Genomic DNA, 21,937 nt, shown 5'->3' on the forward strand with positions numbered 1-21,937 from the left:
ACACACACATACTCAAAAACTGTTAACAGCCTCACCACCATCTGGAGGTGAAATCTCAAGGGACCAACATTTGGTCTCTGGACTAGTCTCTATCTACCAAAGGCCTTCCCCCTTATAAGGGCAGTAGCCAGTCAAGGCATACACCTAACCCCACCCATTCCCATACATGTCAAGCTAATGTGGTGTCTTACTGTAAGATTTTGCATTAAGACTATAAGTTTGTGTATAAAACGGTAATTGAACCATAAGAAAACCATATTTTTTTTTGTTATTCAATATAAGTTTCAAAACAAATGCAGAATGAAAACACAATGTAAACACGTGACAGTATCTTCACTAACTTTCTGCATGCCTTGCAAAATGCACATTCACATCCTTCTTCACACTTCGTGATCTGATTGTGAAACTCCCTGTCATGTTTTCATTCAGACAGGTATTGCCCAAAGTACAACCATGGCTTTTTCGCAGTAGATTTCAACACCATGCTGACCGTGATGACAGTACTGTTTAAAAAGGTTCTTGTAAACACTTGAAAAGGGGAATAAATTTATTTCAAATTGTTTAAAGCAAACACATTAAAAAAACATTACACTCGGAGAAAAAGCGCAAGATTTTCAACTTATGCCATAAGACTTGAAAATCATAGAAATTATGTAAGACTTATGCAAAAAACATAAGAGTTGACAGGTTTGCACTCCACTTCCATCCACCACCCTTGTACCCCTCTTATCATAGCTCCTTGTGGATGAAGGTTCAGCCCTGTCTCCTACCCATTGCCCACATCAGAATCAATGCAGCAAGATACAGTACATCATCAGCAGGATTGCTTCACTTACATAGTGACCCTCCCTCCCCATCCCCACATGCAGAAAATAGATAAGATGTGGAAAAATCCCTTTGGGCTGTGTCAAATTGTCATCCATACACAACCATTTTCTCCTTGTCCCGGTCCCCCACCCTTTCCCTTCCCTACTTAACAAACATTCCCCTCTTGCTCAGTAGATGAAAATGTGATACAAGGAAAAGAGGGGGCAGGGGATAGAGGGAGAGTAGGGAGTAGTTATCTTGTGAATGATATTTTGACTCAGCCCAAAGGGATTTCTCCTTGTCTTCTCTTTTTTCGCATGAGGAGACAGAGGGGGGATAGCTGATTAAGTGAAGTGGCCTTGCTGTAGGTGTACTGCATCTTGCTTCATTGCTTCTGACCCAGGAGCCAAGTTGAGAGGGGGGAAAGGGTGGTGGATGGGAGTGAGGGTGTGCCTTTTGATTTGTAAGGGGGAAGAACTCTTTCATATATATGTATATATATATATATATATATACACACATACATACACATACATAGTTACATACATTTACCAATGGCTTTTTTTTCCCTTACAAGGGAGATAGCCAAACAACAAAGGCATAAAATCCACTCCCACCCATTCACCCCCTTTCCTCCCTCTTATCTTGGCTCCTCCTGGGTTGGAGGCAATGTAGCAAGACACAGCACATCCATAGCAAGGCCACTTCATTTAATCAGTGACCTCTCCTCTCCATCCCTTTACGCAGAAAAAGAAAAGATTGGAAGAAATCCCTTTGGGCTGCATCAAAAATATCATGCAAACTTACTCCCTCACATTCCCCACTCATTCCCTTCCATGCATTTCATCATCCATACACAACCATTCTCCACTCATTCCTATCTTCTGTCTTCTCCCTTCCTCAACAAATATTCCCCTCTTTCCTAGTGCCCCCTCTACCTCATGTTCACTCCTTCCACCTCTGCCTTCCACACCTCTTTTAGTAACCTTTCTTCACTCATTCTTTCCATGTGTCCAAACCATCCCAATACTCTCATCAACCTTATGTTCCATGTTTGTGCCCTATATAGTGCTGTTGGCACAATCACTCCTTCACACAATCTCTTCTTAACACCCATTCCCATAGGTCTATTTCTCATTGCACTTTTTAATCCCCCAAGGCATTTACTTGCTTCTCCCAATCTATATTCCACCTTCACTTTCCACCCCTTCCTTTCCCACCACATTCACACGCAAGTATTTAAAGCTATCCACTTCCTCCAGTCTCTCTCCCTAAATACTCACTTCCAATTTGCTGCCACATTCTCCCCTTGTACATCTCATCACCTTATATTTACCCACATTTATCTTCAACTTCCTTCTTTTCCACACCTTCCCAAACTCTGTCACTAACTTCCTTAATCCCTCCTCTGATCCTGCCATAAGTGCAGTGTCGTCAGCAAACAACAACTGGCTTATCTCCCATTTTTCTCCATTTTCTTTAACAATCTCCAATCCCTGGCCCATTACCCTTGCATTCACCTCTCACACCACCCCATCCATGTATAAATTGAACAGCCAAGGCGACATAACACATCCCTGGTGAAGTCCCATCTTTATCTCAAACCACTCACTCTCTCCATTTCTAATTATAATACAGGCTTTACTACTCTCGTAAAAATTCTTGACTGCTCTTAACAGCTTTCCTCCTATCCCATATATCTGCAATCCCAAAATGCCTTCCTGTCTAACCTGTCATAAGCCTTTTCCAAATCCATAAAGGCCCAGTAAACATCTTTACCTTTTCCTAAAGCTTTCTTACCTATCTGCCTTACCACAAAAATCTGATCCACACTACCCCCTACCTGTCCTAAACCCACACTGTTCCTCACCAATTACCCTGTCTGTTCCTCTCCTAATCCTCTCAATCAAAACCCTCCCATAAGCCTTCCCAACTACACTCAACAAACTAATCCCTCTGAAACTACTACACTCACACTTAAACCCTTTTCCCTTGTAAAGCAGAACTATACAGGCACTCCTCCAGTCCTCTGGCAGTCTGCCCTCTTGTAGACAAACATTAAACAACCACACCAGCCAGTCCACCATCACTGTACCTCCCTTTTTTAGACACTGTGCATGAGACTCATCCAACCCAGGTGCCTTAACTGCTCTCATAATTTTAATAACTGCTTTCACCTTATCTTTCCTTATTTCACCTCCATTTTTCTCATTCATCATTTTTATTTTCTTAGCGCTTCCCACTGCAACTACCTTTCCTTTCCTATCCTCCTTCACATTAGCAACTCCCTATTTTTAAAATACTCTGCCCATCTACCTCTTACTGACATTTCTTCCATTATCATCTCTCTACCTGCACCTTTTACCTTTTTTCTCCACTTGATTTGCCTCCTCTTCCTCTTTTAATTTCCTTCCAAAACATATTTTTATTACTTTCAAAATTTTCTGTGATACTCTTACCCCATTTCACAATCCTGCTCTCTTTGCCTCCTTTATTTTATGCTTTACTTCTCTTCTCTTTTCTTTGTACCTCTCATATGATTCATCTTATTTTGTAACTAATCTGTGAATGCTCACTACTTCTTCAACCTTCTTTGCTTCACCATCCCACCACTCACTACCCTTCATTCTGTTTCCTCCCCTCATCCTTGTTCCACACACCAATTTTGCACACTTTGTGACTCCCTCCTTGACCCATCCCCATTCCTCCCCAACTCCTAGTTCTACTCTATCCTTCACTCCCTCCCACTCCTCTCTTAGCTTCTTGTACTTTTCTTTCTCATTTAAGCAGTTTACTCTAAGCACCTCCCTACCTTCTGTCCTTTTCCCCTTTCTCCATCTATCCTCCACTCTCAACTTACCTTCCACCAAAAAATTATCTGATATTCTCCCACTCCCTCCCCTTAGAACATGTACATCCAAAATTCTTCCTACTCTTCTCCTGGGTACCACTACATAGTTCATTAAAGCCCTATTTACACCCTTCCATCCACCACCCTCTCCCATGTGTACTAATGCTTGATTTTCTTCCTAAACACTTTACTTGCTCTTATCAACTCTCTAGACACATCTTCTCCATCAACTTTCCGCTACAATTTTTTCCTTGAACTCCACACTTTCAAACCACTCCATCTATTGGTTCATTTCCTACCCTAGCATTAAGATCTCCCAATACCACTATACTGACATTTCTCCCTAAACTCTCTATGCACTAAATTAAATCTATCTAAAAAGCCTCCCATTCCTTTACACTCCTTTCACTACCAGGACCATATGCACTTACAAAAACCCACATCTCCCTTCCCAGTTTCACCTTCATCCACATTAACTTTGAAGAAACCTCCTTCAACTCCACCACACATTTACCCCTTTCTTCACTTACTAGTATAGCCACCCCTTCTCTCCCTCATCCTCTCCTCACTCCTGACACCCTCCCAACTACACTCCCAAACTCAAACTTGCCTCTCCCTTTCAACTTAGTTTCATTCAGTGCCACCACATCCATCTTTTGTGTCACAAACATACTCTCTCTTCCCTGTTATTCTCATCTGTACCACATCCACGCACATTAAAAGACCCAAACCTTAGGGTTCTTGTTGGAAAACTCCTCACAGACCCTCATATGTTTTTACTTTTTTTAGGAATATCCCCTTTTGGGCTACATAGAGAAGGATGCTTAGTCCTATCCCTGTCCCGTTTTTGTTGCTTTATACAACTCAAGTGGGAAGCTTGATGGTAGTATTCTTCTTGCTCATCACAGGGTTCAGCAAAAAAAAAAGGAAATGAATATTCAGAGAAATAGTACAGGACAGTATTAAGAGTGGTGGGACAGCATAACAGAGGTACAGTCACAATATAATAAAGTATCATCATTTCTCTATGAATAGAGATTCCCTCAATTACAGACAAAATGATGTGCGTCTCCAGTCCATAGGGCCACCCTATATAGACCCTAAAGTATCAGCTGCCTTCTGAGCAGCTTTTAACCCCACAATAATATGCAGCCAATACCCCAGATGGGGAATATGTATGTAAAAAGATATCATTTTACTCTGAGGTTGTGCACATTTTGATTTATTTTAGAACAAGTTTCAGCATCAACCATGCGTGACTCAAATATTTCTATTATTATGGGATCAAAAGTATATTTGTTTAATACACTGAATACCTGCATCACTGTCAACTGTTTTCATTGTCTTTCCCACCTGAATTGGAATGATTATTTTTTACAGGTTGACATCCCAAAGGAGAGTGATATGGTGGAGAACTTTTCCTGTACACAGACCACAATTTATCGTTACAAGTTGGCTCTCATCCGTCCGTCTGTGAAACCCCTTATTGCTTCACAGAAAGTTTCAGTTAGAACTGATGAACGTGGATTCTTGTGTCTCCAGTTTATGATAAAGACAGAAGATAACCATATCTGCTTTGTGGAATTTTTTGTAAGATGATTACCAGTTGTTTTCATTTTAGTTTTATGCAGTTAATATGCTTGTTTTCTGGTTGCTTTATTGTGGTGCTGGTGTAAAACCTACTGTCAGATATCGTAGTATGAGTGCAGATATACTTTTTTTTTTTTCTTCTTCTTTTCAATTTGCCTTGCACTTATTTCCCAGCCTAGAACCTCTCTATATCAGCTTTGACTACTTTCCTCCTACTTTTTCATATCCAGAGAAGTAATAATAGGTGTGACTCCTCCACACCTATCCCCTGTTAGATGGTGACATAGAAACAGGCCCACCTTAATACAAAATTTCTTCCTTTAGAGATATAGGAGGACCTGAGGAATATAGCTAAATACTGTGGGGCTATGTGTTTCCACTCAATAAAACTCTAATCAATAGTCTTTTTACTCCTAGGGTTCCTCATATATAGCTATCAAAAGCCTAGTAACAATAATTGAGCAAATGATATAATAAAACCTCACACTAAGTTTTTGATGGCATCAATTAACCACTTCAGTACGAATCAAATTCTCGTGTGCAGCATTGGCTGCCATAAGAATGCTGCATCACACTACTCACATTATAAGATAAAAAGTCACAGCTGTATTACTTTTTCTCATTTACTCTGAGTAATGATAAACACAGAAAATGTGATCAAACCAGTTCACAGAATCTGGAGATAACTCATGTACAATTACAAATACTAGGTATATATATATATATATATATATATATATATATATATATATATATATACAGTACTACCTCTCATTAACGGACTAAAAGGTGGGTAACAGTGTCTGTTGATGTGAATAATCTGTTGATTTGGAGTGGTTTTTGGGTGGCATAGTGATTGCTCAGTACTAAACAACAGCACCAAAAACACAGTGAAAACACCACAAACATAGCTAATTAATGTCCATTAATGAGAGGTCAATCTGTATATATATATATATATATATATATATATATATATATACTGTATATATATATATATATATATATATATATATATATATACTGTATATATATATATATATATATGTATATATATAATCAAGACATCAATGCTGGCATCCTCATGTACCCACTTGTGCCTCATTACACCCACGTAAGCGTCATCATACCGAAGTGGTTAAGATAAACCCCCCCACACAGAACACTTCTTATAACACTAGACATTAGTAAAGCATTCAATGCCATCCCCTGTCACAATCTGACAAACAAAATGTATAATACAAATGTGCATAATAATACCCAAAGATGGCTGGCCAGTTATCTGCCAAGTGGAAATGTCTGTGTCATATACAGTGAAGTTACAATTATCTGGTGTCTGATATAATGGCAATCCTGGTATAACAACACATTTTGACAAGCTCTATTAATAAAATGTTATCATATATTTCCATACATTTATTCTAGCAATACACACTTCGTACATCTAAGAATGACACAAATAGGTTAGGTTAGGTCACGTGGACAGGTCACGTTTTTGATGCATTTGGGGAGAACACATGTTAGATATACAGGTGAGGGGAGCGTCCTGGAGACACATGGATCATGTGGTAGACTTCAGGCTGCACCTGGGTAGGCAACATATGGCGGTAGACCTCACGCTATAGTAGCACCGAAAAAAGTCTTGCTTACACAATTTAAATCATATTGACAGTAATATTGACTTTGAGGGATTTTCTCAGGTAAGAGAAAGAAATTATGATATAGAGAAAGATAGAAGTGAAAGTAGGATAGGTGAAGAAAGTACCAATGAAAGACACAGTGAAGTCGATCTTAGATGTGAGACAGGGTTTCAAAAAGAAACAAATAAAGTTGAAGCCCAGCCCGATGTACAATGGCTACTTTGATTAAATGAGTTGTACTTTAAAAAAGGAAAGACTTCAAGAACAGCATGAGGAATGATTAACTTGGATGAATATGGAGAAGAGTATAGAGGATATTGTTATAAAAGCCAAACAACTTGCCCCCAGTTCTGATGAAAGAGAATCAGAAATGTTCTTTTCAACATTCAAAGGCACAGCGAGACAAATGGGATGGGAAAGGGACCTTTGGTCAGCAATAATAAAAGCTAACATACCCACAAAAACCTTAAATGTGTATGCTGTATTTGACAAAGAAAGTATATATGATTATGATCTAATTAAGGTTGAAATACTAAAGGCATGTGAGATTACCCCAGAACATTTCAAAAGGAAATTCAGAGAGGTTAGGAGGAATATTGACTATGGATATATGGGTCTAGCCAAGAATGTAAGGAGTAACTTAGACAAATGGCTAAGTCCAGAAAACAGAGTAACCACTGAGAAACTCACAAAGGTATTTCCGATTGAACAATCCCTTAACCTATTGAACAGTGAGGCTAGGTTATATGTGACCATGCAGAAATGTAAGACCTTGTTACAGGTCGCAAGTTTTGCAGAAAATCTCGCATTAAGGACAAGTGAATCTAGAAGGAAAAACGTGATACAAATTCCAAGAGGTGAGAACAGAGGTGCATATGTGATTCCAAGTCAGAGATATGTGAAGCCACAAGTAGGAGATAGATGGAGGAGACAAGTCCAGTGCTTTAACTGTGGTAGATTTGGACATAGAACTCAGGATTGTTATGCTAGACCAAATGGACAAAGGTAGAGGCAGGAAATGGGAAACAAGCAAACCAGGCAGGACATAATGTGTATAGAAGGAAATAGGAGGGAAATGGATCAAAATAGTAGATGCTATACCTGCAGTAAATATGGTCATGGTATGGAAAAATTGACCCAAGGGAAATGCAAGCAAGAGGGACACACAAGACTGGAGACAAAGGACTCTAGCAAGACAAAGGAGAAGGAAGTAGCAGGGAATAAAAATGATAGCAATTGCTATATAGGTGAAGGTAGGTTTGACAAGATGAAAGATACAGAAGTAAACCAAGAGTGGTTGCCTTATGTGAAAGATGTCAAGATAGGAGTTGAGGGAAGTGAGAAGAAATATGCAGTCAAGGTTCTGCAAAACATAGGGGCATCACACACCATTGTGAAGCCAAATGTGATACCAAGATTAGAAAACAGACATATATATCAGTTTACCATGGGATTAGCTGGAGGACTGATGACACTAGTGCCCATAGCTAAGGTCTTACTTGAAATAGATGGTAGAACAGTGAGCATTGGACTAGGAATAGCAGAACTTTAAGTGAAAGGGATAGATGTTCTCGGGAATAATGTAGGTAAAATAGTCCAGGTTAGACTAAAGATGGTAAATGGCCCTATGACCAGACAGACAAACACTGACAAATCTGACATGGAAGATCCAGTAGTAGCAGTCATTACCAGATCTCAGACCAAGAAGGCACGAGAGGAAAATGAACAAAATGGAGACAACCTCATATTCCATGTTTCTGCCCCATCCTTCTCATCCTTGGTTGCCCTCTCATGTTCACTCCCTCCACTTCTGCCTTCCACACATTTTTTACATATCTTTCTTCACTCATTTTTTCCATGTGGCCAAACCATCCCAATACTCTTTCATCAACCCTATCTTCCAACTCCATTTCCATCCCTGCTCTCTTCCTCACCTCGTTTCTCACTCTATCCAGCCTAGTAACCCCTACCATACCTCTCAGGCATTTCACCTCAGACACATTTAAACTCTTTCTCTCTTCCTGCCTTATATTCCATGTTTCTACCCCATACAGTGCTGTCGGCACAATCACTCCTTCATACAATCTTCTTTTAGTATCCATTCCCAAATGTCTATTTTTCATTACACTTTTTAATCCCCCAAGGCATTGACTTGCTTCTCTCAGCCTACATTCTACCTCCATCTGCACACCTCCCAATCCTGCCACATTTGCACCCAGGTATCTAAAGCTACCCACTTCCTCCAGTCTCTCTCCTTTAATACTCACTTCCAATTTGCTGCCATCCTTTCCCCTTGTACATCTGATCACCTTACTTTTACCCACATTTGTCTTCAAATTCCTTCTTTTGCACACCTTACAAAACTCCATCACAAACTTCCCATCCCTCTTCTCTTTTACTCTCACTCAAGTGGAAGTGGAAATGTTTAAATGTTTTGTTCAGAAAAGTACCAGACAATTTTATTTAGTAAATGCTTAAGGAATCCCTGTGCCTGAATGAATTGTATAACAATCTGAATTAGTACTTTTTAGTACCTCATACAGTCATATAAAATTTGGGGCAATTAAGAATTTTCTGGCTAATGCCAAATTATTTTATTTAGTTTTGAGGAACCCCCTGAGTCTGAGTGGGATGTGTATATTTTGTAATAAAGATATGCTTACTTAATTTTATTTTATTTTGTATTAAGTATTAGATTAACTTGTATTAATTTTATTTTGTAATAAAGGTATGCCTACTTTTATTTTTCAGTGCTGTCCAGAAGAAGATATTGAAGATAACTAGCTTTTAAGAGAACTTTGGCTCAGTCAACAAGACATGCAGTGATTCAGAACAGAAGGTCAGGAAAGAACTTTTATCTGCCTTTTATTCTTTATAGTAACATAGATATTGCACTGTGATAGTAAAAATATAATTTGAAAGGAATCTTAATATTCATTTGTATAATTGTCCCTATTATATTATTAATTGTTGCCTTAAATTTGACTGTCAGGAAAAATTCACAGCTCCACAGTGGCTGGCAATGGTTCTTCAGTCCTCCCATAGTCCTTTACAGGAAGAAGTTTTGGATTGTCTGTTTTGTATTATTGTGGGACTGTTTCTATGTCACAGCCACATATTAGTAAAAGGAGATCAGTCACCAGTTGTCAGCATTTATGTGAGAAGGTGGAGGAAATACAGTTGAAGTTGATAGAAAAAGATCTTGGGCCTAATCTAGAGACCAAGGGCCAGCCCTACAGCTACCTCTAGGTGGAGCTGAGGGTGTTGATGCATACATACATACAAGGTAATAGAGAATACACAGAAGATATAGAAATGGCAGATATTATGAACAAACATTTCAGACCTGTATTCACCAAAGAGGAAAAAAAATCTACCAAACTGTGATCAAAGAATTGAAGTAAGATTTCTTCCATTGAAGAAATTAAACATAACTCAGAATGAAATAAAGAATCAAATACTAAAGCTTAATGTTAACAAATCGCATGGCCCAGACGGAGTTGCAAACTGAATACTGAATGAATGTATAGATGAACTAACAGGAAAAATGTACAAAATAATTGAATGTTCACTCAAATAAGGAAAACTACCAGGAGACTGGAAAAATGCCAATAGAGTGCTGATATATAAAGGGGGAAATAAGGAAGACCCAACAAATTATAGACCTGTGTCCCTAACAAGTACAATAGTTAAAATTTGTGAGGGAATCATCAAAGATAGATGGACAAAATATCTGGAGATTAATATACTGAACCCAAGGCAATTTGGATTCAGACAAGGAAGGTCGTGTATCACTAATTTAATTTGTTTCTATTCAAGATTGATAGAGATATTGCAGGAAAGGGATGGCTGGGCAGACTGCATTCCTGGACCTACAAAAGGCATTTGATAAGGTACCACACAGAAAATTCCTATATAAATTGGAAACAATAGGAGGCATACATGGAAAACTATTGAATTGGATGGAGGACTTCCTACATACATATATACATATACCAAAGGCTTTTTCCCCCTTACACGGGGGGGGTAGCCAAAAAGAAATGGCATAGAAATCACTCCCACCCATTTCATTTCCCATATATTCCACTCCCCTCCACCCTCCTCCCTCCCTCCTATCTTGGCACCTCCTGGGAGGACTTCCTACATGGAAGAAAAATGAGAGTGGTGCTCAGAGACAAATATTCAAAATGGGAAGAAATGAGTAGTGGCATCCTGCAGGGGTCAGTGCTAGCTCCGATAATATTTGTTATACACTTAACCCTCGATTTAACAGAAATGTGTGCATACCCCTGTTCGTTATTTGCAAAAGTCCGTTATTTGAAAATCGGCTCCGTCCATTACCAATACTAGATACCGGACGAAAGTCTATTACTAGAAAATTGTCCGTTAGGTTTCGGCTTGCACATACGTATTAGATATGTAATAAAAAGCTACAGTACATATGTATAATGATGTACATTACATATAAAGAAGAAATTTAACCATTTCTTACCATAAATCTAGTTGCTGCTATTTACATACGTACAGTACAGGATCTCCATTAAATTAGTGGTGCCAGCCTGGGGGTTGGCAGGGCTGACTGGACTGGTTGGTGCATCAGCTGTATCCATGGTGCCAAGGACACCTATCAGACAAATTTTCATTTTACGGACTTTGTCCGGTACTATTTGACCGTTACTACCGGACACCTATCGGACAGATTTTCATTTTATGGACTTCATCTGGAATTTCAGTGTTACTACCGGACACACTTTTTTGTCTGCTAAATCGAAAGTCCACAAATTCGAGGTCCGCTATTTCAAGGGTCAAGTGTATATGTAAATGACATGGACGTAGGCATTGAAAGTTACATGAACTGCTTTGCGGATGACACAAAATTATTAAAGAGGATAAATTCCGAATTAGACTGTGACTCATTGCAGAGGGACCTGAACAAGTCTCAAAGTGGAACAAGAGGTGGGAGGTAGAATTCAACATTAAGAAGTGTAGTATAATTGAATTTGGAAAAAGCAAGAAGAGAATAACAGGACAGTATAAAATTGATGGAAAAGAAGTAAAGAAAGTAAATTCTGAAAGGGACCTGGGAGTAATCATCACCAAAGACATGTCGCCAGATAAACATATAAATAAAATAGTCGGAGAAACATACAATTTGTGGAGATCAGTAAAGGTGGCCTTCAAATACCTGGATAAGGAAATGATCAAGAAAATATTACAAACACTGATAAGGTCAAAACTGGAATATGCAACACTGATATGGTCACCCAGTACAAAAAAGAATATAAGAAAATTAGAAAGAATACAAAGAGCAATGACAAAGTTGGTCCCAACATTTGCAAACCTGACATCTATTGTCTTCAAGTATAGAAGCAATACAGAATTGTTGGTAATGAAGTATAACATTTTCTCTTTACTATTTAAGAAATGTTCATATGTTATGCATCCATCCAACCATATTTTATCCATCCTTTTTCATGAATAATTGTCTAATATTGAACTTAATCTTACAGTTTGAAGGTAATAAAGAGTCCCTTCACTGTTATATAATTTTATTATATTTTTGTATTGAAAAAATACAATTGCTGTGTGATATACATATTAACCTCTTTAATACGAGTCAAATTCTCACTGGCAGCATCAGATGCCTGATGTACGATGATGCATCGCAATGCTCGCATTATAAAATATAAAGTTACAGCTGTATTGCTCAGTCTCTTTCACTCTGAATATTAATAACCATAGAAAACATGGTCAAGCCAGTTCACAGAATATGAGGGTCACTCAAATACAACTATAAAATAAATATAATCAAGATGCCAATGCAGGCATCCTCATATACCCACTCATGCTTCATGACACCTATATAGGCATCATGGTATTGAAAGGGTTACAATTTTGAGCTAAGAATTAAAAAAAAAAAAAAAAAAAAAAGTATCCCAGTGAATACCATACCCGAGAGATTGATATGAATATAATAAATAGGATTAAGAAGGAAGGAAGGAAGAGTAGAGGTGATATTATGTAAAGAGAGGAAGATAAATAAAGGTATGGAAGAGGACTGAAATGATAATAAAAGCTTTAAACCTCCTTTGGGGAAGGGGGGTCAAACACTAACTGAATAATTATTACATGTGAGCAATAGCTAGGAAGAAACATTGAATTTTTGTCTGTTATACTTGTTACACTAATGTAGAACTGTTTATGTCACTGAAAAGTAGGAGGAGGAGGGGAGCAGTGGCAAGTTGTCAGATGTCCTTATATGAAAAAGCTCAGGAAATACGGTTGAAGATGACAGAGAGAGTTCCTGGGCCTGGTCCAATGACTGAGTGACCTCCAGATGAGGGTGAGGGTCTTGAGGAGCTTTAGCAACAAATGACAGGGAGATGATTTTCTCTAACATATGTCTCACAAGACCACAACTTGCAGGTACCTCTTACTTGTATTGGTCCCTGACACTGGAAAATTTCTAGTGGAATCCATGAGTTACTCCAGTCTCTTCAAAATTTATTACTTCCCATATGATAAAGCTAAAGGGCAGAATATCATTAGGTTTTGTTCAACTTTGCTTACTGTGCTGAGCGGAGTCATAATAGGGTCCTATGAAGAGATGAATTGCTGAACCCAGAAAGGCTTGAGCCACAGCACTTCATGATCAATTATCGTTTGACACAATGGTTTCAACTATCCAGTCAATGTAGGAAGAGATACGTGTATATGCACCAAGGTCTTTGCAATCATCACCAAAAGCAACCAAGCCAAAAAGGACCTGATGACATCGTTCTCCTATCATCAAGGGTCCTCCACTGTCTCCCTGAGTAATACAGACATGAAAAAAATCAGAACTGCTGAATGACACCAATGATATCTGAAAATGATACTATATCATTTAACTCATGGCAAATTGTCTGCACCTAAATATCTTAACTACTATCAACTTACCTGACATGAATCTTTGTTTTGTGCACCCGCACAAACCAAGTTCTGTGTCACACCCTGATCCAGCTGTGAATAAGAGTCTTGTAAATCTTGACTGCACATAAGACGATCCTGAACTGACAGTGATGCCTTCATTAGCTGATTTGAGCCCACTCCTTCCCCTGAAAAACAAATCATAAACAAATGCACTTAGGTGAAAAGAAATATACAAAAATGCTGTACTGAAACCAGGCCAATTGGATATCTACACATGCAAATCAAAACTCTCTCTGCAGAGCACAACATGAAAGTGAGAGGAACACAATTCTATGCCAGAACCCTTAATACCACATACCCATCAAAATATTTATAACAACCTACCACCTGTATCACACAAGACGTCCACAATAAGATCACTAAGCAACCCGTTCAAGTCAGACCATCAAATTCAACTTTCAGGCATAAGCCCTATAGAATAAGAAGAAGGAAAAATAAAGTAAGAACAACACTGGCATGCTTAATTAAAAAACTGAAACAATACCTACACAGCATAGGCCTGGCAACAGATTCAAACTGCAATGGATGCAACCACCTCACAGAGGACACAGAACACCTCATACTACAGTGCCCCACACAAACAATCCCTGGACAACAAGACAATATATATTCCCCGAGTGACTTGTGTGACTTCCCTAAGGTTGCTGCCACTTGAGGACCACAGGTCTTCTGCAAAAAAGACCAAGAGCAATGAATTGATTGATCTTCCAATTTATACAATCCAACTATTCTTTTTTTGCTTCTTCCAAATTCCATTATACTGTACTTCTTAATATTGAATTCCATCCCCCACTTCCTACTCCATTCCCATACTTTATTGAGATCACTCTGTAGCGACTCACAATCTTCTTCAGTTTTCACTTTTTTCAACAATTTTGCATCATCCACAAAGAAACTCATGTAACTTTCAATTCCTTTATCTATATCATTAATATATATAACAAACATTATTGGGGCTAGAACTGTTCTTTGTGGAACACTACTTATCACTTCATCCCAATAAGAGTGTTTGTCTCTTATCGCTACTCTCATTTTTCATTCATGCAAGAGGTCTTCCATCCACTTCAGCAGTTTGTCCTGTATTCCTCCTGCAGTTTCTAATTTCTTAAGCAACTTCTTATGTTGCACCTTATCAAAAGCTTTTTTCAGGTCTAGAAATGCACAATCAGCCCATCCATCTCTTTTTTGTATTATATCTATTAGCCTTGAATAGAAACACATTAAGTTTGTGACGCATGATCGTCCTTGTCTGAATTCAAATTGCCTTGGATTTAGTACATTGTTTTTTTTTCCAAATGCCTTACCCATCTACTTTTGATAATTCTTTCACAACTTTTTGCTACCATACTTGTTAGAGAGACCGGTCTATAGTTAGTAGGGTCTTCCTTGTTTCCCCCTTTATATACTGGTACTATATTTGCTCTTTTCCAATCTTTTGGAACTTTTCTTTCTTTCAATGAACTGTTTATTAGGCTATGTATTTTGTCTGTTAGTTCATTCCTGCATTCTCTCAAAATCCAGTTTGCTATTTCATCTGGTCCATGCGATTTTCTAACATTGAGATTACTCGTGTTTCATTATTTCATTCCTTGATACTTCTATCTCTTTCATAGGGGGGATTTTCTCCTCCCATTCAATATCTCTAGGTTGCATGTTCTCCCTTGTAAACACCGATCTAAAATGTTTGTTAATAATTTCTGCCATTTCCAATTCTTGTTTGTATTCAACTCCTCCTTGTCGTAGTTTCTCTAATTCTTGTTTGTTTTTCAATTTGTTGTTTACAAATCTGTAAAATAGATTTGGTTGTTCTTTTCATTTTTCTATGACATCTTTTTCGTATTTTCTCTTTCCCTCTCTGCACACTTGTACATATTCATTTCTATAACTAGTGTATATTTTCCATTTTTCAGGTCTTTTGTCTTTTTTCCATTTTATCCAAGCTTTATCTCTTTTGTCTTTTAACTCCCTACATCTTTTGTTGTACCAGCACTTTACATTTTTTTTTTCTTGTTTTCGTCTTGGGACATACTTTTCCACTCCTTCTTTATACATTTTTGTCAAAACATTTCATTTCTCTTCTACTGTTGTTTCCTTCTTGTGTATTCTTTACCAGTCTACTTTTTGAAAGAATTCTCTTATTTTATCAAAATTTGTTTTTTCATACATCAATCTTCCCTTTCTATATTGTTCATTTTGTTCATGTATTTTTCCTCATTTAGTTCCAGTTCAACCAAAATGTGGTCACTTTTACTTATTGGTGTCTTATATTCAATCTTGTCCACTATTTCAAGTTCTGATGTGATTATTAGATCCAGTCTCAATGGTTCTTCCTCATTTGTATACCTACTATGCTCTTGAATCCATTGTGTCATTGTATGTTCTATAATCATATCAAGTAGTACATTTCCCCATAGGTTGTCTCCACCCTTTACTGTCATCTCTTCCCAGCAGATTTCTTTACAATTAAAGTCACCCATTATAACTATTCTTCCTCCATCTTCCATTATCTTATTTAGTGTTATCCTTGTGTCTTCTAACATACTTTTGGGTTCTCTCTCTTCCCACCAGGCCGTTTTAGGAGGCACATAATTTACTACAAACTTCCTGCTCTTCCCATCCCTGTCCTCCACTTCCATCATAATCATCTCTACTCTATTCTTTCCATATGTGACATTCCTCACATATATATCCTTCTTAGTCAGGAACATAACTCCACCCCTCTGTTTCTAATCCAATAATTATATGCACCATGTCCTACACTGTTGGGTGGTAGTGTACCTTTCAATTTTGTCTCTACAATTCCCATTATGTCCGGTTCTTTTTCCTTCAGATAATCATTCAATTTGTTCAAGCCTGTTATTAAGCCATCTATATTTGTGTAAGACACTTTTAATTTTCTGCTACTTCCATTGTGTTTTCCATTTCCCCTCTGTTTTCCCTTGCTATGAACCATTTCCTCATTTTCATATGCACTACTCTCCAATAGAATTTCTCTTTTTCTGACTCAGTTCTTTTCTCATTTTTTTCCTTAGCTTCTAGTCTTTTTGTTTTCTCATCCTCTCTTTCCTCTTTATTCATTTCTCTTTTTATCCATACCTTTTTATATTGCTCACTGTCTGCTAGTTTCCCTGTTTTTGCTAAGATATTCTCTGCTTGGTTTGTGACCTGAATTTAACCTTAATTGGTCTGGTCTTATCTGTATTGTATTTCCCAAGCCTATACATTTCTTCTATTTGTTTCCCTATTTCTGGTTCATCTTCTTGAACTATTTCTAATATATTTACTTTTTCCTTTTCCTCCTTTATTCTTGCAGTCCTATTTAGATTATACTTCTCTTCCATCCCTCATATAATTATACATTTCTTTTTATCTGCTAAGTCTCTTAATATATTCTCCTCCCTCATCATTTTGATAACTGTGTCTTCAGTTTGTTCTTTCCTCTGCTGTTCCATTATACCTCTAAATTCAATTTTATTGTTCTCTTGTACTTTTTTCCAACCACTTACCTCTTCTGCTATGGACTCTTTATTCTCTTTATTACTCCTCTTCAATTCCTCATTCTTTTCCTTTACTTCTCTTAACTGTCTTTTTAATTCTATTATTTCTTTAGCTAGGTTTTGATTCTCCTTCTTTAGTTCTTCCAGCTTATCAACTCTTTGAGTAATTGACTTTATTTGGTTAAACTTAGCTTCGCAATTTTCATTAATTTATTTTAGTTTCTCCTCTAAATTTTCTAGTCAGGGGAGGTTGTCTTTTCCTCCCTCATTAAATCCATGGAAATAATTAGCTTCACTTTCCATTGCACTGCTATTATCTATATTTCTAATTTTTACTAATCACATCAACTTCACCATTATCATCAGGCCGTCTCTTGTTTACATACCGTCTGAGTTGTTCCTGGGCCCTATCTTCCCCTTCCTCATTTCCTTCCATTTTCCTCAGTAATCCCTCCCCTTCTCCTTTTTCTTCACCTTCCCACTACACCACGAGCTTTCCCCTTCCCTATTAATACAACACAGGTACTTGTTGTTGTGATCCTCAAAACTTGTAGAAATCACTGGAGTCCAGACTTCGCTGCCACTCCAACCAATGTGTGTGTGTGCATTTTTTTATTATCATTATTTTTATTTATTTATTTATTTATTTTTTGTCAGGTCCTTGACACGTGGGTTGAAAGCCATACGAGTTTCAAATGTGAGGCCTAGACTTTTACAGTTCTTTTCTGACTGAAGAATTTGGCCATTTAATTTCATTATAGGGCATTTTGTTTATTCACAGTTGTCTGGTGTTTGCAAACATCACTGTTGATTTCTGGGGGTGAGGCTTCCATTATATTCTTTAAGAGCCATTGTTCTAGTTTATTCATGTAGGCTTGAGTGTTCTTTGCTGCCATTTTGTATTTACTGTGTTGAGTTATTATAAGGTCATCTGAGTATGAGAGAACATTCGTGTTTACTTCTGGTTCTGGAGTTACGAGATCACTCATGAAGAGATTGGACAATAGTAAAGGTGAAAATACTGCACTTTGGGGAACTTCATTATATAGCCTTTTTGTTCCTAAGACTTGTTTGTTTTTGGTTGCTCTTCATTGTCTTACTGTTATGAAGTTTGTTAACAACTTCTTCTTCTTGCTGAGAATGTCTGTTCCAATTATCTCTTTAGATAGTATGTATTTAGGGACCTTCTCAAAAACTATAAGAGCTACAATAACTGTTCTTTCTGGATATTTTTATATTTTCCTAATAAAATCCTTCCAGCAATTGTGTGATATTAGTGAGTAGTGTGCTGGTGGAGTGGCTTTCCTTGAATCCATATTGGTTGGGGGAGGTAGATATTTCTGATTTGCTTCTTGGTACTACCAGCCTCTCCTTTAGTTTAGATATTGTGAATAGTAGTGAAATTGGTCTATGATGTGCAGTTTTCAGGTGGTTTGTTTGGTTTTAAAATAGGGATATGTGAGAAAAAAAGAGATGGGATTCCATGAATGTGGTTCCTTTCCTGGATATTACAATTAGGTAAGTACACTTAGCTAAATCATACATACATATACCAATGTCATTTTTCCCCCTTACAAGAGAAATAGCCAAAGTCAAAGGCATAAATCCACTCCCACTCGTTTCATCCCCACATACTCCACTCCCATTCACCACCCCTTCCTCACTCTTTTCTTGGCTCCTGGATGATGGGTCATCCCTGCATCTCCCCCACTACCCCAGGTCAGAGATGCAGGGATGCAAGGCCACTTCATTAATTGGTGACCCCCCCCCCTCTCCATCCCGTCATGCAGAGAAAGAGAAGATGAGGAGAAAACCCTACCCTTCAGGCTGTGTCAAAATATCATTCACACATACTCTCTCACCCCCCATTCCCCACCCACTCCCTTCCATGCATCACAGCTTCATCCATACACAACCAATCTCTACTCACCCCTATCTTCTCCCTTCCTCAACAGACATTTCTCTCTTTCCCAATGCCCCTTTTACCCCATCCATCCATCTCATCCTTGATCACCCTCCCATGTTCATTCCTTCCACCTCTGCCTTCCACACCTCTTTTACTAATCTTTCTTCACTCATTCTTTCCATGTATCCAAACCATCCCAAAACTCTTTCATCAACCCTATATCCTAACTCCCATCTTTGAAGAAGATTTAGTTAAATACAATTATGTGAATACTGCACAATCAGAAATGTGTGTATTTGAATATGAGTAGGTGCAAAACTAGAAAGGGGTATTAGTATTATGCACATTTAGAAGGTTCAAAGTAATCAATACTTGGAATCTGAACTAATATAAAGAGGTAAGATATAATGAGTCAGCCTACTTCCTGTAAAATTCATCCAGATAAATACATACAAAGGAATCTCTGAGTGTATAGTTCAACAACTCCATAGACTTACTAGTATTACCCCATCCAGCAACAACAACATTTGATCCTATTAGGTCTTCATTTTTCTTGTTAAAGAGACAGGCTGGTATTACACGTGATGTGAATTGTACCTGTAAGAATAATAAAGGATATGCATAACATGTTATATCAGATATCTTGAGCAAAGAAAAGTGAGAGTTATACACAAGTGTTGCATATGTTTGCATGTACAGAAATGATAATAATAATTGTTGCCTCAAGCTTCGCTGACTGGAAACTTACAACTCCACCATGGGTCATTGGACCCTCCCATAGATCTCTTTAGGAATTATAATAATTCTTGCCTTGAGTTTCACTAAGTGGGAAACCTGCAGCCCCACAACAGCTGGCAACAATCCTCATGTCCTCTCAGAAATATCTTTGGGGAGAAACTTTGGATTCTTATCTGTGTTGTATTAGTGTGGGACTGTTTCTATGCCACTGACTGAGCAACAGACCTTCTACTGGGGCCATGTAATCCAGTACTAATTGCCACATGGTCGGATTGTCAGTGACTAAACCGGCTCCTCCACTGGTGACCCACCAACAAGGAGGGTATGTTGTTGTTGTTGTTGTCGTTCCCTAGACTGTCTGTCCGAGCAGTCCCGTCTCCCCAAGGAATGCTACAGCCGAAACTGGGTTTTCCCACAAATCCTTTATAGAGTGTATGTTGTGTTGTTTGCGTGCATGATTGTGTATAATGCAGTCTTCCATTATGTGTTGTATGGTATGGGGTGAAGTGTTACATCCTGGGCAGCTGTTCACAATGCGGTCATCCAGCCTCTTCTGGTAGCTTAGAAGTGCTGGGTGGTGGCCGCATCGCAGTCTGGCCAAGTGGACTCTGTCCTTTCGTGGGAGAGAGGATTCAGAAGGGTGGATATCAGGGGGTCTGGCATGCAGCAGTGTGTTGTCTTTCAGTGTGTTAATGGAGCGGTGAGTGATATTATGAAAATGTTTCCGGAGGCTGGTATTTGGTGGTTGTGGAGGAAGAGAAGAGAGTATCTGTGCGTAATAAAGGTCTTTGGGTGTTGTTTTAATGTTTCTTGGTGTGTGTGGGTGTTCTGCTATGTAGTGTAGCGGGTGTGATGTGTTTGTGGTGGCTGCGGCAAGTGTTTGTGTGCCTCTCATGTCGAGGTGGTCCTTGACTTTGAGGACTTTTGTTTCATGGTGTAAATGGTCTGTTGGTGTTGTATTTGTGCAGCCTGTAATTGTTTTTAGGGCTTTGTTTTGTATGATTTGAAGAGTGTTGTGGTGTGTCTCACTGAGATTAGGAGCCCATGCAGGACTTGCATAATTCAACACTGAGCGTATGCATTGTTTGTATATTGTTATATTAGTTTCTTTGTTTTGTCCAAATGTCATTCCAGTGATTGACTTAAGTGCGTTAAGTCTAGGTGTGCATTTGTTTTTTATGTTTGTGATGTGTTGTTTGAAAGACATGGATGTATCGTATGTTACACCAAGAATTTTCGGTGTGTTTGTGTGTGGTATTAGAGTGTTGTTGATGTAGAGATGAGGTATGTATTTGTGTTCTATTGTCCAGTTGGTGAGAAGTGTTGGCCCCCAACCCAAAGAGTTGGGGGCCAAACAGCAGCAATCACCCCTGGCCATCAGCTCTACGCAGGTGGCACCGATCCCCAAGAGGAGGGTATGTTGGACACCCAGATATTGGGTTAATATGTGTACCCAAATCCTTGTCTCCCTTTGTTGGGCTTGGTGGTGGATGGAGGTATGGGAGGGCAAGTCACGGGCTTATGTTTATGGCAACCATACTAGAAACATATGGTGGAGACGGGCTTGCAACTTGTCCCCATCAAAATCACCAAACCTGCTGTGCATGATGCCAGGGTGTTGCACCTGAGGTACAAATATATTGAGCCAAGTTGGGGGTGAACCTCTGGCAGGATCTCTGTGTGGGTGCCTAAAACAATCTTTCTCCCAGAATGACCGACTACCCTTTTCATTGGTGGTGCTCAGAAAGTTTTGATTGGATATAATGGTTCTCTCAATGGTGAGAAGACCAGGCAGCAGTGAGATCAGTATTGAAGGTTATACCTACTTTTAGTAGGGCCGAACTGATGGGACCAACCACAAAGGAGTAGCTGTAAGCATATCTAGCCAGCTATAGCATTTTATTGTAAAGGTTACTCTGGTTGATGAATGTATGAT

General features: G+C 38.5%; 2 protein-coding genes across 2 annotated transcripts in view; one reads left to right on the plus strand and one right to left on the minus strand.

The window, feature by feature from the left end:
- The window catches only part of Rad1 (Radiation insensitive 1), a 32,608-nt gene extending 19,831 nt beyond the window's left edge, over nucleotides 1-12,777 (plus strand). The window contains exons 6-7 of the mRNA XM_076178791.1: nucleotides 5,039-5,248; nucleotides 9,640-12,777. Of these exons, the coding sequence (XP_076034906.1) occupies nucleotides 5,039-5,248; nucleotides 9,640-9,672 (243 nt within the window). The 3' untranslated portion in view covers nucleotides 9,673-12,777. The remainder of the gene's footprint in view (nucleotides 1-5,038; nucleotides 5,249-9,639) is intronic.
- The window catches only part of LOC143021354 (trypsin-like), a 42,633-nt gene continuing 30,335 nt past the window's right edge, over nucleotides 9,640-21,937 (minus strand). Inside the window, exons 6-8 of the mRNA XM_076178790.1 lie at nucleotides 19,761-19,860; nucleotides 13,828-13,985; nucleotides 9,640-13,699 (exon numbers count right to left, since the gene is read on the minus strand). Of these exons, the coding sequence (XP_076034905.1) occupies nucleotides 13,541-13,699; nucleotides 13,828-13,985; nucleotides 19,761-19,860 (417 nt within the window). The 3' untranslated portion in view covers nucleotides 9,640-13,540. The remainder of the gene's footprint in view (nucleotides 13,700-13,827; nucleotides 13,986-19,760; nucleotides 19,861-21,937) is intronic.

The sequence above is a fragment of the Oratosquilla oratoria genome, chromosome 42 (assembly GCF_046742065.1).
Source record: "Oratosquilla oratoria isolate Oo_2021 chromosome 42, ASM4674206v1, whole genome shotgun sequence".
NCBI classification, from domain to species: domain Eukaryota; kingdom Metazoa; phylum Arthropoda; class Malacostraca; order Stomatopoda; family Squillidae; genus Oratosquilla; species Oratosquilla oratoria.